At 46.5% G+C, this 17,054-nt stretch overlaps 1 protein-coding gene across 1 annotated transcript in view; it reads left to right on the top strand.

The window, feature by feature from the left end:
• The window catches only part of LOC107195381 (transmembrane epididymal protein 1-like), a 17,491-nt gene extending 1,929 nt beyond the window's left edge, over positions 1-15,562 (top strand). Inside the window, exons 2-3 of the mRNA XM_015586131.1 lie at positions 612-708; positions 14,791-15,562. Coding sequence (XP_015441617.1) covers positions 612-708; positions 14,791-15,562 — 869 coding nt within the window. The remainder of the gene's footprint in view (positions 1-611; positions 709-14,790) is intronic.
• Positions 15,563-17,054: the final 1,492 nt, after the last annotated feature.

Below are 17,054 nucleotides of genomic sequence, written 5' to 3'. Positions count from 1 at the left end.
GCTGAATCTTGAAACCTTGACGTGTCACATAGGCACGCTTGGCCTTGGGTTCTCATAGCACCAAAGGTTTATGTGATAACCTATGCTCTTTTGTTCCTCAAATAAATGAATTTTTATATATGGAATTGAATAAAAATTAAGGCCTTACCTCACTGATGCCTCGCTCAGAGCAGCGCCATCTAATGCAGCAGTTAGTGGTCAGTGTGTTTTTTGCCTACTGAGAAAGATTAGAACATTTTGAGATATCCTAAGAAACCACAGGGTGAGGTGGCTAAGTATTCCAGTCTCTAGGAATACTCGACCGTGGTTGGAATCAGCTTCATGCCTTCTCTCCCATTCAATAGTTATAAGATCTCGGTCTGGTAAGTTAACTTCTCTAAGCCCCATTTTCCTCATAGGTAATATACGGTCAATAATAATTTCACCTCAGAGGGTGACTGTGAGGATTAGAAGAGATAACCCATGTGAAATCACTCAGTGCAGTCCTCGGCACACAGTGAGAATTCAGAAAATGGTGGCTGATATATATTATTAGTGATTATCTTAGCCCACACCCAGGACCCCGGACAAGACTATTTTCACACAAACTGTTGTTTCCTGAATTCCCCCAGGGGGAGCACGGTGGAGCTCCCTGAAGACTCATGATATCTCCAAGAAGAGGCACAATCTACTTCTTGATATTCTTGGCATCCTCAAAGCTGACTGCAGGTATCAGTCCATGATCAGAGGGTCAGGGCCTGTGCTGCGTGTACTGGCCTTGTCCTGGCAACCCCTGCCCTATTTTTAAGTTTTGTCTGCAGTTGCTGAATTAAGAAGGCCTGGCCTTACTGGAATATTCAGTCCTGGACCTTTTCATGTTTCAAATTAACTTTAATGAGCAAACAAGGAAAGATCAAGAGGCCTGTGGCTGGGACTTAGGGGGAACTTTGAAGCCGAAGCCAGGATGGGGTAGATGCCCTCTGGTGACAGGCCGGCGTTTGCTTTTGATGACAGTAACCCTTAGATCTTGTTCGTTTGAGCTGCAAACAGGGGCTCTCGTACCAGAATACCTGAGATGTCATCTTTTGCAATGCCTCTGTGTTCCGCATTCCACAAGCGGATTGAATACTGTGAGCAAGAAACCTGCTCTCATGCTTTTATTATATGCTTTGAGTAATACCAAGGTGATTAGGGCACATCAGTGCCCTCCAGGACTTTCTGTTCTGGTAGAGGAAATAAGATGTACACAAACAGCCGAATTAGGAGGGAGACTGAGACATGTCGTAAAAGAGGTACAAAGTTCCTTCAGATCGAGGAAGAAGCGATTGCTTCCGCCTTGGAGAAAACCAAGACTGCTGTATGCAGGAAGTTAGGTGGGAGCTGCCTTTTTAAAAATAGTCAGATTAGACAGGTAGAGGCGAGCAGCGATCTTTCAGGTGGAGTACACAGTATGAGCCAGCCCTGGCAGGGAAATCCGGGGAATGTTCTGGAAATAGCAAGTTGCACCTATCCTGTGTCTTCTATCTGTGCTTTCATGGGGAAATCTCTTAATTTGAGCTCAGTTTCCTCATGGGGCTAGTTCTATCGACTCCTCAGAATAATTGCAGATTCAATGGTTTATATTGGAATAGGCAAGTGTGTAGATTGTTGTATGTGCTTGAATAATGGTCGTTGGTGTCCGTCATGCCTGTTTCTCTTTCTTCCTTTTATTCCAGTCCCTAAGCTGGTGAGAAGCAGATCTCTAGGAACTTCTACTGGAATCTGAGGTTCGGGGACAAAATAAAGGGAGCGACAGGTCAATACTGATGTCTGAGTAAGGAAGTTTAGGGTTGCCACAGGCAGGCCTCAGCGGTGGCAGTTCTCTCTCATGAAACGAGCGCCCTCATCCTGGGCGGAACCAGTCCCGGACTGACTGTCCCGCTGTTCCCGCCCTTGTTACAAGCTCCGGATGGCATGGTTGTCTTTTCCAAGCGTCCCGTCACATCCACATCACCAAAGGCGTTTCCTTCACTGCTTCCCTGGCCTTCTGGTGGATGACTTGGACCCAGCTGCCCCCTGAGTGCAGTACCACACTGACAGGATCTGTGGGAGTCACAGAGGTGAACTCAGCCCGACACCTGCAACCTAGGAGCTGCTAATGAACAATAACACCTTTCGTAAAGGGCACACCCTGAAAAGCCTGAGAGTAGCATTCCAATGGAATATAGAGAAATGGGAAAGACATTCCATTTTAGGACCTGAGAGCCTTCGTAGAGGGGCTCTGAGCTGGGGCAAATGGCATGGGTAGGGGAAAGGCATTTCATACAGACAGAACTGCTAGAGGCAAGACAGGTATACAAGAATGCTTGGAGATCAAGATCATGTAGGCCGTAACTATGGCAGTGGGAATAAAAAACTGTGTGTTTTAAAGTGGAGAAAAGGGGGCAAGAGTCTGTTCCAAGTTGGCTCAAAAGAGCAGGAGAGGACAGGAATCGAGACATGAGTATAAACATTTTCGAGAAGGTTTTCCATAAAGGGGAACAGAGCAATAGGGCGACATACAAAGCACTTAGCACAGTGCCAAGCACATAGAAAGGGCTCAGTAAATGTTGTCCAAATGTTGGTCAAAGAAGGGCTTGACAACTCATGGGGTTGCTCAATAAATGTGGGTCTACTGAATACGTGCCAATGAAAAGAAATGTAGGCAAAGGGGCCGGTCAGGAATAGCTTCTTGGAATCTTTTCCTTTGAGTGTGAAAAGAAATGATGGAGGTGGAGGAGGAGCATATTGGTGAGAGGGTGTTCCAGGCGTGAACCAAGGCACCAAGCTGGGGAGGAGTTGGGAGGGGCAGCCGGGCTCGAATAGAGAGACCTGGAGACCAGGCTGATAGAAGACCTTGCGTGCCAGGCTGTGACATTTGTTTTGGGTCTGATGAATCAGTAGGGTGCCAGAGAGGTTGAGCCGTCAGGGATATAATGGGAGTGTAGCATTAATTGTGTTTTTCAGGCAATGTGTTGTGCTTCTATGCCAAATGCCGAAATTGGGCAGGTTTCAACTTCTGCTGCAGACGATCTAATGAGAAGCACGTGTTTTTATGCTAACTCCAGCCTTCGGTTTCTTCCCTGAGTTTGGACAGTCCTGGGAATAAAATTTGGGGGATAGAGGTTAATGGGGAACCAGACTCACGTTAGGGATTTAAGGAGGGGTAGGGAGAAGGGGGTACGTAGGATGCTTGCTTGAAAACGGACTGTTTTTCCTGAAAGCCAGGCACGGCTCCCTCAGCTGGCTGTTAGCAGCAGGCTCTGGTTTCTGAGGCAGGGACCTTTAAGCTTTAACAATGCCTCTCCCATTTCCATAAATCAGGGTGACAGAAAAATGACCTGGCTGGGTATTTTAGAGCTAAGGTGATTCATCTTGTCCCATAATGTTCTGACCAGGCATGGTTTGCACAGTCTGGTTCCCCTGGGGAATGAGTGGCAAGGGTGGGTGGAGAGGGCCAGCCCCAGGCTTAGGCCCAGTTGGACCTGGGTTTGAATCTCAATCTTTCACCTCCTGGCTATGTGACCTTTGACCAGTCCCTGAACCTCCATTACTTATCTGTCACATAAGGATGAGGCTTATTGTGAGGAGTCACTAGCTACAGAGTTTATTGCACAGGAAGAATGTTTATTATTGCCATTAGTTTTTTTAAACGCTGTCCAGTTCTGGCTAGTCAGTAAACGATGGTGTAAATGGAGACCTGTGGGAGAGAAGCAGCGGTCCTTCCTGGCCGGAATGTGACAGTTCTGCTAGTCACACTTAGCCCCAGATTGTCGTCCACCCTCAGCTAGCCTGTTTTGGTCACATGGTCCAGGTTAGAAGGAAAGGAGATTTCCTTCTCACAGGAGATTTTAGTCATTTCCGAATTCTTTACGTTATTAGATTATGACTCAATATCCTTTTTGATCCTGAGGCTTTTCACACAGAGAGATTGGGCAGGTGCACTGCTAGGGGTTATGAGCAGCAAAGAAGATGTTTGTTAACTGGTGACTTTAGGCTCTATCTGCACTCAGAGTTATAGCTTTCTATAAGGTCATCAGCTGTGGGCTGGTTTGATGGAGACACCAGATAGGTCTCCACGGATGTTAGGGCCTTGCTTGCCTCACTCCACCTTGGAAAGTTTACAGTGCTCGCCACAGACGGGCAGCCACAGCAATTCAACATGGCCCCAGGGGCGGAGGTGGATCTGACCAGGAATGAAAGGTGTTGTCCTGACTACACTGCCAGGCTGGCAAATAGGCCTTTTGTTCCTGAAGTGTGGATCCTCCTTATCATTCTGTCCTTTTTTTGTCCTAAAAATGCAGACCCTTCTGGGTGGCGCCCAAATTACCGAAGCAGCAGAGGTCGGGATGGATCCTTTCTTTAGGAAGTTAAAAAGCTAGCAGCAGCCTGGCCTTGGAGGAAATCCCAGGGATTGGGACGAGCATGAAACATGGAGTTTGGCTGAGAGTAGGTGCAATCACTCCTGAGCAGGACCCCAGAGGGGACGGCAGGAATCTGATAGGATTGAATAGGCGAGACGAGGTCCTGGGGCCCAGAGAAGGAGCACTGGTGCCTGAGGTTGCACAGGTTGACTGTGGTGGCTTAGAGTAGCCCTCCTCCTCGAGCCCCTGCTGGCTCGATCAGGGACTGAGTAGGCTCTGTCTGGCAGCCTCTTTACCTCACTGAGCTGCAGCACCGGAGACTGAAGCATCATCTTTCCCTGGAAGCTGGAGGGGAGGGACGTTGTTGCTGTATCAATAGCAAGAGCTTTGTATCCTGTCTCTCTCCTTTCTGAGAAAGGCTGTTTGACAGATCTTACGGGGCTCTTATCCATGGGGTTCTTGGAGAAGAGGAGATGGGTCATGGTGGGTAGCGACGAATCCATTTCCTGACAGGCTAGCTGATAGGGGCTGAAGTGAGTGACATTACTTCTGTCCAGGGAGTGTCAAACTTTTATGTATAACTTTTTACATCTGCAGAAAACCAGGAAAAAGGGCTATGACCTCTCTTGTCTGATATTCACACAACCAAACCATTGATTCTTATGGCTATTCGAAGGAGATGAGTAATTCTGATGCCCCCGGGTCAGTGTTCAGAATGACCTGAAAAACTACAAATCGCTCTGAGCGACATGGAAGCTCTCACTTCTCTTGATGGAGAATTCCAGGCCCAGATCTGATTTTCAGTGTGCTGTGATAGAGCGTAGGCTGGCTAAGTAGCTGGCTGAAGCGTCTCAGAGCCAAATCTCTTTGCTGCAGATGGGATTGCTAAAACCACTTGGGGGAACTTCAGGATCTCTGAAAGCCTTAAAGTGACAGACCCTCTACTGCTTCCCTCACTGAGAAACTGGGCTGCCTCTTATGGGCTTTTGTATTTTTAGCTCATGATGGAAATGATGCTAATGAGAATGGGCAGGTCCTCTTGATTAATTATGATCAATTAACACAGATTATGGGTTGAGTGGGATATTTCTGGTGGCTCTAACCCTGAGTTAAGTAGTTAGGATTTTCTGTACTTGGCTGCCTTCTGCCTGTCCTCCCAAGGGGAGGAGAAATTGAAATCCTTTTCAGGTGGTTTGGGACTCAGTGCCAGTCCAGCGGTGTTTTCTGCTCTCTCATGAGTATCGAAAGCTCCTGCATGCAGTGGAGATGAGGGCTACAGTTCTGTGGGAGCAACCTCAGCCCCGGGAGGAAGCTCCTTCCACACTGTGGGACACCCTTCCCCATCCACAGGCACACGGTGGCTTGGCTGGACCAGCGCCACCATACCATGGGAAAAAAGCAGAGTACCTACCTAGATGTGGAACTGCTCCAACTCAAACACCCTGACCCCCTTTAGAAAATGAGCTTCCCTTTGATAACTGTTCCAAGGACTTCAATTTTTGGCAGCATAGCAGACCGATCGAATCTCCCCATCCCACCCCCCACAGGAAAAGATATGCTGGATAAAATAAATAAGATGGAGCAGAACAACATTATTGATTTTTATCCAGGATCTAAAGAAGAAACCCAAAACCTAGCTGACATTTGGGTGACAAAATATGAACTGTAACTCAACCACTGGATAACAAGTTTATGAGTTGGTCCTGTGGCAGGCAGTGGGGGACGGGACCCAGAGAGAAGCCCTACTTCTTGGGGTTTTTGTCTCAATAGAGGGACAGGAGGAATAGGCTTGGGCTCAGACATTGGGGGAACTAAAGCACAGATTTCAGTATAAGAGCTGGGTTTGGAAGTGTGGTCCCCTTCCGTGAAAGGGAGACTAACTCCTCCCACAGCTCACGCAGTAAGGAAGCTGCTCTCTACAAAGAGCCCAGGGTAGAAAACAAAACAAAGCACAAATGAGAATCTGAAGGCTCTCCAAATTCACAATACTCAAGTTTAGGGGGGCGCAAGAATCTCGAGCTGTGAAATTAATGTAAAATGTTGTTAGCACTGAACTATGGAAACTTGGCGGGGGAGGGGAAGGCGGGGGGTGCCCAGGAGAAGCCAATGAGAATCTCAAGGGAAAAACAACCCCCACTGAAGTGGGTTTATAATCAGATTTCTAGCCCCTGCCCAAGGCGATCGTATGAGTTTGCTAGAACTGCTGTAACGAAGCACCACAGAGTGGCTGGAACAGCGATCGGTTGTCTCACAGGTCCGAAGGTGAGGAGTCCGAGATCAAGGGTCCGTAGGGTTGGTTCCTTCTGAGTCTGTAAAAGGAGTTTGTTCCATGTCTCTCCTCTAGTTTCCGATGGTTGGCTGGCAATCTTTGGCATTCCGGGGCTAGTGGAAGCATCACCCCAATCTCTGCCTCCATCTTCACACGGCATTCTCCCAGTGTGTCTGTGTCCAGATTTCCTGTTTTTTTTTTTTTTTTTTTATAAGGACATCAGTCATATTGGAGTAGGAACCCATCCTACTCCAGTATGACCTCATCTTAGATAATTACATCTGCAGTGCCTTATTTCAAGTAAGGTCACCTTCTGAGGTCCTGGAGGTTAGGACTTCGGCATAGGATTGGGGGGTGGGGCCAGTTCTACCCAGAACAGAGATGATCCACAAGAAGGAAGGTCAGCTGATACACATGGTGAGAGAATAGCACCCCAGGAACGTACCGTAGAACGTAACAGAAAAATCTGAAACAGACGAGGCTCTTTTCCTCCCTCAGACTCAGTGTCCTCAGCTGTCACAGGGAGAAAACATCTTCCAGCCAACACGATTGTTACGCGGGTCAGACGAGATACTGTCGGGAAAGCTCTACAAACTGCGATCACGTGAGTTTTCATTTTTATTACATTAATTAAAAACAATAACTCCCATTGATGAAGAGTTGTACTAAAGTCTGTCTCATTCGATTCTCACCACAACCCTGTGTGGTAAATATCCTCATTTTATGAGTGAGGAGACTAAGGCTTAGTTAGATAGGTTCAGTCATCTGCCTAAAGTCACATGTCTCATAAGTGGCGAAGCTAGAACTGAAACTTTGGCCTGTCAGGGTCTAAAGTCTGAGCCTTTACTTATTCGGAATAGTTCTTGGTGTTAGGGCTGAGTTCTGGGAAGTGGTGAGGCTGAGAAAGTGGCTAAAGAAAGAGGACATGCTTTCTACTGAGCAGGAAATGCCAATCTAATGGGGACAGTGAGTAGATGGAGATTTCTGTTGCAAGCGAGTGAGCATGGTGTTAGAGGGTGAGGGGAAAAGAGAAATAAAAAAATGAATGAGACCTAGTCCGGGCCCTGGGGGAGGCGGGGGACTGAGAGAGCAGAAGGAGCCTCTGACCCCAGCAAGAATGCGGGGAGGGGGCGGTCAGGAAGGCAGGGAGGACTGCAGGGGCAGGCGACTTTGACCTGACTTGGATGGAGTATGCCTGAGGGTATGGGCTCTGTTTGGAATCCCAGTTCTATTGCTTACACGTTGTGTGACCTGGTATATTCTTGAAACCCCCATTTCTGAAACTCTAAAATGGAAATAATTATTCATTTGCCTTACCAGCCACCTACCTCTTCTTTCTCTCTAAAGAACCCCGTTTTTTGTTTTGCTAGCTCCCCTCCCTCTCCTGTGTATCAGAGGAGGCGAGGCTGGGCTCCAGCCACGGCAGCAGAGACTTGAGCAGGCTGAACACATAGGAGATTCCCTTGCTGGTGATGGATGTAGTAGATATGGGCTTGAAATCCAGGTTGTCGGGGAGATGTGAGGGTGTGCCTGCTCCAGGGTTTCCAGAAGGCCCTCCCCACATCCTAAAGAAACATATATTTATAAAACAAAGCTCTCTTTCTGCCTCTGGACATTCTGTGAGGATGTGATGTCTGGAAATATGGCAGCATCTTGAAACCCTAATGGTTGCTAATCTGAAGACAAGACCAACGGGAAGGGCAGAGAGAAAAACTAGAAGTAACCTGGAGAAATAACCTGGATCCCTGATGACTTCATTCAGCCACTGTACCACCCAGCTCTGGGGCTGCACTGCCTCTGGGGTTCCTGTAAAGTGAGAGAATCAATTTCTTTTTGCTTAAGCCAGTGGAATCAGTTTTCTCTTTGTAGCCAAAAACATCCTAAATGACTTATTACCTGATAGATTTGCGTGGAATAAATGAGGCGATTCCTATTATGTGCTTAGCACTGTGAAATGCTCACGATGATCATTTAATAGGATACTTTATTATGGAATTATATGTCTTTCTTCTTTACTAATACGTGTCATAATTCTCCAAATATATATGAGAACATTTTTGACCAGAACCCAACCTTCTGCTTCCTTGGCGCCCAGCTCAGTTGTGAAGCAAATTGTAGATATTGAATATGTATTTCATAACATGTGTGTGTGTATAAAATTCCCTAAATGTAACCCTGATGGACAGTCTAACCAGATGCCCTTGTGAGTAGGGGCGGAGACTCTGTTCCCAAGAAAAATGTTTTATTTTGCTACTGGAAAGTGGATTTCGAGAGAATCTAATCTAAGTAGTTTGAAAAAGGGAAAAATGGCAGACTTCTCTAAAACTGGAAGGTGCCAGAATCCCAGGCTATAGGGGCTGGAAAAGACCTGCGAATCATCTGGTCCATCTTCTTTATTTCTCGGCTGAGGCCTAGAGAGCCGTCAGGGTCACACCGCTAGAGGCCAGGCCAAGGACTAGGACGCAACCTCCAGACTCCTGCCCAATCCCTTTCCTTTATTTGCCATTACTTTCTCGACTTTCTCCGGAGTCGACTTCCCTTAAAACCTGAGTAAAGGGGAAGCCCTCTCTCCGGAGGCTGTTTGGGCTGAGAGGGATCCATGAGAATCCATGGGAATCTGTGCACCCACTTCCTACCAAGGTCGTCCTGCAGAGTCGCTGCCAGGGACCAGGTGGCCTGGCATGAGATCTGAGACTCGGCACCCTTTGTTGAATGCAAACATCAGCCCCTCATTCCTAACAGGTCACTGAGGGCCAGGAGTTGGGAAGAGGCGTCTCCCTGCCCATGCGCTGATCAGCTCCTAGCGTGGAGGGCCCATAACGGGTAATGGGAGACTCCCCATTCCGGCCAGGACGGTGTAGCCCCGACGGGCTGCGTGGCAACATCTATCCCAGGGTGAGATTTGGAAACTCTTGAAAGACCTTCGTTCCAGTCTGTCCTCGTCTGGCTCTGCACGTGGCCTACCGTGCCCCGCCCTACCCCCACCCCCCACACCATGCGCAGTCACAGCTTCATTCATGCCGTTTCCCACAGCCGGATGCTCTTACCTACTGTCGTCTGCTCCTCAGGCCCAAGGTGTTGGCCGAATCGATTTAAATTTCAGTGCGAATGTGTACCCCTCCTTCAGAATTAGCCACACCCTCCTCTATATTTCCCCTGTACTTGGTTTATTCCATCGTCATAAACATTAATTCAAGATGGCTTTAGTGGGGTTTTTTCTACTAGATCATAGTTCTCAAACTTAAATGCAGTCAGTTCACCTGGAGATCTTGGTAAAATAAAGACTCAGATTTGGTTGGTCTGGCATGTGGCCCAGGAGTCTGCGTTTCCAGCAAGCTCCCGGGTAATGCCAACACTGGTGGCCTCTGGGCCATCCTTTGAGTGGCAAGGTACTACTTTTGACAAGGTAGTTGCCATGTCTCATTCATCTTTTTAATACCAGCTTTTAGCATAGTGTCAGGCTGATCATAGGTGGTTAAAACACATTTGTTGAATTGAAAGAAAGTGGGTTAAGATACTGGTGTTTCTGGAGTGTCTCCTTTAAATGTAAATATGTGATCTGGGCAGTATTAGAAAACCATTGTGGCTGGGATGGCAGAAAGTAGGGGGGGGCATGACTTGGGGCTCAGAGGGAGCTGAGTGGGACCAAGACTTCAGCTTTAGAGATCCAAAAACTCAATTTTATCTGTCTGTTTAGGTTCTGAAGGACTGACTGAAAATAATATATTAATATAATTATGTATTAATATAATATATTAATATAATAAGGCCAATTTACTCATTAACATGAGAGGATGTGTCTGTCTGTCTTTCCAGTGACTGAATTGCTCATGCATGCTAATGAGGTGCCCCCACCAACCACCCATGCCCTCCCCACCAGGCTCCCCGCCATCCACCCTGGGACCAACGTACCTAGGGACAATGTAGCTCAGAACATTGACTCAGAACACGTACAACTAAATGAACTTGTGGCAGAAATACAGCAGGTGAAAGAAAAGCTTGGCAAATTGTCCCTTTTCCAAACAAATTTCACTGCTGTGGTAGACTACTTCCTTTCTCCCAACTGTGGACTCTCTCCTTGGGTGGCATCAGATAAGGACGGATAAAGTCTTGCTTCTGAGTATCTGTGTTTCTGGATTTCGTGTTGAGCAGCCACTCCTCCTTCAGCCAACACATCCTTCTACCAGGAGGCCCAGCTTCGAAATAACTGGTTCTCTCTCAGCTCTTTCCAGCTGCACCTAGTCTCGATACATCCAGGTGGGCATTTTAATGGCGGGAGTGTGTGTGGCATCAAGTATTTCAGGGTGGGAGGCTTCTGCAGAGACAACTGAGTTGATTTGATGCTTACTCCCCTTGTTTCCCAATTCTGGGGCCCTCACATTTGGCCTTTTTTCTTTACAATACCACTGAGGGGGACAGATCAAGATCGAGCCAGTGGGCCGGCTGGAGAGCTGGACTCCCCTGTGGCCTGGGGTTCCCGTCAGCTGGGGAGCTGGCTGGGAAGGGGGCTCATAGCCTTGACCCACTTACACATTTGCCTTATGCTGTGCTGGCGTTTTCTTGAACTTCTTGTGGACAGTCAGCTTGTGAGTGAGTCTCTCAGCATATATTTTACCAACTAAGCCGCTAAGCATGTGACATCCTGTGAGTCACTTCTCTTCAGATTTCAGTTTCATCTTCTGTGAAAGGAAGGCTTTGGAAGAAATAGGCTCTAGGGTCTCATATAGCCCTAAGATTTATCAACTTAAAGTAATTTATCTTTATAACCTGCTTTAAAATACAACATTTTACTGACTTCTCACAATTCCACATTTACCTAAGAAGTGAATGAGTCTTAGAGAAGATAAATACTTTGTCTTAAATGGCCATACTCGGTCTCAAACACAGATCATTTTCTTAATCACTGACCGATAATGTCTGTTGGGGCCAAACCAGGAGGGTTTTCTACTTATCTGACTCCCTCGTTTCTCCCTTTTCCTGCCTCTTCCTCCTCTGGGTCTGGGCTGCTTTTACCTTGTCTTATTTCTGCTGTGTTTTCCATGTTCTCTCTCAGCCTTCTCAACCTCTTTCTCCTTCACCTTTCCTTCCTTCTCCCTCCCCTACTCATGCCTCTCTTACTTAGCCTTCTCTCTCCCCTGCCCTCTCTCCTCCCCCTGCATGCCAGCCTCTCTTGGTCAACATTGCTGGGTTTGGCTTTTGTAAAGATGTCGCCCCGCGCCTGGGTGAATCTGTGGGTCGGCAAGGGAGATGGTGTCCCAGCGTGGTCCAATGACCAGGGTGGTGGTTCCTAGTCTAGTGAAGTGGTTTCCAATTATCAGGTGAAGGATGGTCTGCGTTGGAATCACAAGTGGTAGGAAACAGGTTTGAAACCAAATGCAGATTCCTGGGCCCCAACCCAGAGACTTTATTCAGTAGGGTCAAGGTAAAAACTTAATACTCCGTATTTTTGAAAAGCTCTCTTGAGATAATTACTATGAGCAGTAAGGTTCATACCTTGCTTTTGGGACCTGTACCCACCAGGTCCTGTCTCTGGGGGTAAGCCAGGGAGTGGCCCAGTACCTGCAGTGGTACCAGGAGGGTTGCCTCGGGTAGAGGCCTTCCTTGTAGCTCACGGGACATCAGTTAGTGAGTTTGGCGCCTGCTCCTTCCCCATCCTAGGTGGATGTCCCATAGGTGGTATGTCTGGATCAATAGAGGATGCTCCTTGCTTCCGCCACATTTGGGCAAGTGGTTTTCTGATGTGCATTCCACCTGTTATTTGCTATAAGTCCCCAAACCAGAAATAAGTCCATTCTTTTTATCCTTTTTGACGACACTTCCTTCTCTTATACAGTTGTCACCTCTGTTATTGGCTGGAAACAGGTAAGAAGAGAGCAGTTTTCACTCAATTGCCTCTAATAGAACATGAGTTTCCTAATTAGTTTAATTAGTTTTCTAATCAAATACCATAACTTTCCCCCATGAGCTCTCTGGGTTCTGACGGCCACACATGAAGAATTGGGTAGAATCTTTGATGTCATCTAATCTCTGCCACACTAATGAATCCTCCCAGCCTGTTGCTAAAAGGCACATGTGCTGTGTCACCAAACTCTTTGTGGGGATCACTGTCTGCCCTTGGTTTACACCATGTGCCCTCAATGGGGACAATATCACCCCCAAGAGGGTGACAAATTATAACTTTAGATACTACAATGGTTTGTGGCCCTCCAAAGGGCCACAGGACATAAAATATATAGATTATCTATGGTATTAAATTTTCATGGGGGGGGAAGGGAATAAGGGAACACATGTTGAGTAAGTTTCTTAGGGAAGACAAAAACTAGAAAAAGGGTTGAGAAAAACTAGTTTATGTAAAGGAGTCTGTGTCTCTGGCTAAGAAGTTATAATTAAACCAAATCATCCACTAAAATACACTCGTTAGATATTATCTCACTCACCCACACAGCACTTCTGCTTAGTCTTCTTATTTCTTAAAACACACACACGCACACACACGCACACACACACACACAGGCACACACACACACACAGGCACACACACACACACACTAAGGAGTAGATACAAAATGACATTATAGAATACATACCAACTACAGGGTTGGGATCCAGTCAACACTCTTGCCCTCACCAACAACTGTGAGAAGAGAAAAATGTCATTATTTTCAATGTCTTGTGTGTCTCTCAAATCTATCCTGCCCTTCCCCTCTCAGAAGTAATCATTTTCCTGAATTTTGATTACACTTCCACATACATGTTCACATTGTTCAGTTTTATGCATTTTTGTACTGTCTATATATGGAAGCATATAGTATATTATTATTTTGAGACATTCTATTTTCATTTAAAATTATGTTTTTGAAGTTCTATGTACTAGAGTTCTTCGGAGAAACAGAACCTATAATATATATACACATATATATAAAATTTATTATGAGGAAACGTCTCATGTGATTATGGAGACAGAGAAGTCCACCATCTGCTGTCTCAGGCTAGAGACGGTGGTATCACTGCAGTCTGAGTCTCAAGACCTGAGAACCAGGGTTGCTGATGGTATAAATCCCAGTGCAAGGGCAGGAGAAGACTATGTCCCAGCGCTGTCTCTCAAATCTATCCTGCCCTTCCCCTCTCAGAGGTAATCATTTTCCTGAATTTTGATTATACTTCCACATACACGTTCACATTGTTCAGTTTTGTGCATTTTTGAACTGTCTATACATGGAAGCATATAGTATATTATTATTCTGAGACATTCTATTTTCATTTAAAATTATATTTTTGAAGTTCTATGTACTAGAGTTCTTCGGAGAAACAGAACCTATAATATATATACACATATATATAAAATTTATTATGAGGAAACGTCTCATGTGATTATGGAGACAGAGAAGTCCACCATCTGCTGTCTCAGGCTAGAGACGGTGGTATCACTGCAGTCTGAGTCTCAAGACCTGAGAACCAGGGTTGCTGATGGTATAAATCCCAGTGCAAGGGCAGGAGAAGACTATGTCCCAGCGCAGAAGACAGGCCAAAAGAAAAAGGGACAGGTTCTTCCTTCCTCTGCATTTTGTTCTATTCAGGCCCTCAATAGATCGGATGAAAACCTACCCATTTTGGTGTGGGCCGTCTACTTTACTAAAGCTATTGATTCAAATGGCTCTTAAGACTGTTGAGACCCAGGGGAATACATTGGTACCTAGTGTTTGTATGAGGTTATATGTGAGGAATCGTAAGGGATGTACCCTACACTGTGTGTTCTCCATGTGAGTTCTTCCTTATGTTTTGTGAATTTGGGAGAGAAGGCAGGAAGGTAGCGTTGGTGTCAAGGACAAGTGAGAGGAGAGGCGAGGGGCATCTATAGCATAGTCTCTGAGAATGGCAAATGCCCAGGCATCGTGCTGGAGAAAATGCTTATTTCATTGTTTGGCAATGGTTCGTTAGTTATCAATGAACCAGAGCAGAAGAGCAGAACGGAAACCACGACACCCACCCCACCGTAATGTGGGTTCCCTCCAAAACCATTTCCCTTCTGTACGTGGATGCAGTGAGCTGGAGAGAGGCTATAAGTTGACTTCAGGAAGCTCTCTCCACACTCTGGAGCCTGAGCTGGCCAAACCCGGGCCTCATGTCTCTGCCTTTGGCCGGATCTCCCTTCGCTTCCAGGGGAGGCTTTGAGGGTCACCTGTATCCGGGGTTGTCTTTCTTCTTCTACGGACTTTATCATGCACAACTCGTGTTCAGGGCCTCGTTATGCAGCTACCCAGTCCAGCACCTGCCGTGCCGTCCCCGGAGCCAAGGAAGATGGGCCAGGCTGCAGCAAATATACTACATTGGGTTGGTGAAGATACTGAGTGCCTGCCTTTTAGTCGCCCAAGAGATGCACAACATTCAGGGACAGTTCGTACTTATTAGCAAGATATATCATCAGAGAAACTTTTTATACCACAAACAGTGGCAGCATCTCACTCTCTACGTGAGCGTCTTCCTGAGTGGGTGTGTAGATGTGGTGAGCCAGAACCTGCTGCCCCAGAGGTGCACTGCTCTGGAGCATGGTGCCCAAGCCCTGGGCACATTCCTGTTTCTGCCTCTGATGGTGTCTCACATGCAGGATTCAGAAGGAGTGGAACTGCAGTGTCACATCCTGCTCACCCAGGCCGTCTTCCTGCTGACACTGGCGATCACCGCAGAGGTGTGGGCTCCCAACATGCCGCAGCTCGGGGTGATGAAGGCCTTTTTTTATATGATTACGGGCTCTTGGCTGATACAGATAGGATTTATACTGCACAGACCAATCTCGGGCTATGAATGGATGGACGATGACAAAAATAACATTATATTTGTCACCACTTTCTTCTGCTGGCATGTGACTTCCATTGCCATTTTGATGATATGGATCTATGGCTTCTTCTTTTTATGGTATCGTTACATTGCTTGATGTCTGAACTTGGATGAGCCCGAAATGGTTCCCGTCACCTGCACATTCTGGAACACCTGGTTGAGAAACTGAGGGAAGTGGAGCCGTCAGAGAAGAGGACCGGGCATCCTTCCTTCAAGGGCCTCACCTGGGGCAGCAGACTCTGCTGGAACAGTCATGCCCCGCCCCCCATTCTGGCTTCTCTCAGTCTCATTTGCTAAGCCGCATGCAGAAGACAGGTGAATGAAACACAGGAGGCTCGAAACTATGTCCTTTGCTCTCAGCTCCCCAAGTATTTCCCCTACCTGCCCTCACTCTCCTCAACTCCAGCCACGGCAATCTGCTCCCCCACCTCCTCTCTGCACTCCTGACTCCCTCCAGGAGAATGCTAAAATAAAGGTATTATATCCTGCCTTTGGGTCTTTATGAAATACCCCTCACCCACCACATAGAATACACCAACTAGTCGCATTTAGTCCATCGCAGTAATTTACATACTTTAATACCTCCTAATAATTTATCTATCGTAATAACCACCTCCTCATCCTTTTTCTTTCTAGATCTCTGTAATGCTCATACTAAACCCAAACTGCAATTTTGAATATATAGAACTCATAAGACTGTTACTCTTTCTTTTGATTATTTTATGATTTATCAAAAGGAAAGTCCGATCCTTTTTTTTTCAGCTTTATTGAAGTATATATTTAATATACAAAATATCGAGCATATTTAACGTACATATTTTGATGAGTTCGGACCTGTGTGATACTGTGACAACATCACCACAATCCTTACAGGCGGTTTCCTCTGCAGGGTCTTGTAGAACAGAATAACCCCCTGCACATTGTGAGGCTCAAAAGGGTTCGTCTGCTTCCAGAATTTTTCTGTCTCCCTGAGTGTAGTCTGTCAGATTCTTCTATTTGGGTAAATCAGCCCATTGCTCTGTGCATACCTCAGTCAATTCCCGGGTAGTAGACTCACCCGAACCCACTCCTTTCCTGTTCGCATGTGTCACAAAATCCAATGGCTTGTTTACTTCACAGACTTTTCTTTTTAATCCTACAACTACCCTCCCAGGTCAGTTTGTAGATGATAATCTGAAACTCAAAAGGGACAAGAAACTGGCTTAACATTTTGCTGTCGCATAATGCTATAGCTGGGTGTCTTGGAATTCTGGAGTAAATTATTGGGGATTTGCAAAAGAATGTCTTTGTTACACATTCTGCTTCTCTCCCTGCTGTTCCCAGGAGATGGGAAATCCATCGAACATCCCTTCCCGGTCATAGCTAAAATATCTAGGCTTAGGACAAAGTGAGGCTGAGGCAGGAATTCTAGGTCATCATCCTAGTTTCCCTTTTGCTTCTAGTTCCTAGGAGAACTAGATGTGTCCTTCTTCTTTTGGTGGTGGCCCTGCTCTTGTTAATTTTCTGGTTCAAAAGTTAAGGTGCAGCAGGGGCGAATTGTTGTCTGGTTGTTAAGGGCCTCTACTCTCTGGTTTGGGGGGCTGATAAGC

Source organism: Pteropus alecto, unplaced genomic scaffold (assembly GCF_000325575.1).
Source record: "Pteropus alecto unplaced genomic scaffold, ASM32557v1 scaffold101, whole genome shotgun sequence".
In the NCBI taxonomy this organism is placed as follows: domain Eukaryota; kingdom Metazoa; phylum Chordata; class Mammalia; order Chiroptera; family Pteropodidae; genus Pteropus; species Pteropus alecto.
This window is presented reverse-complemented; position numbering and strand designations above follow the sequence as displayed.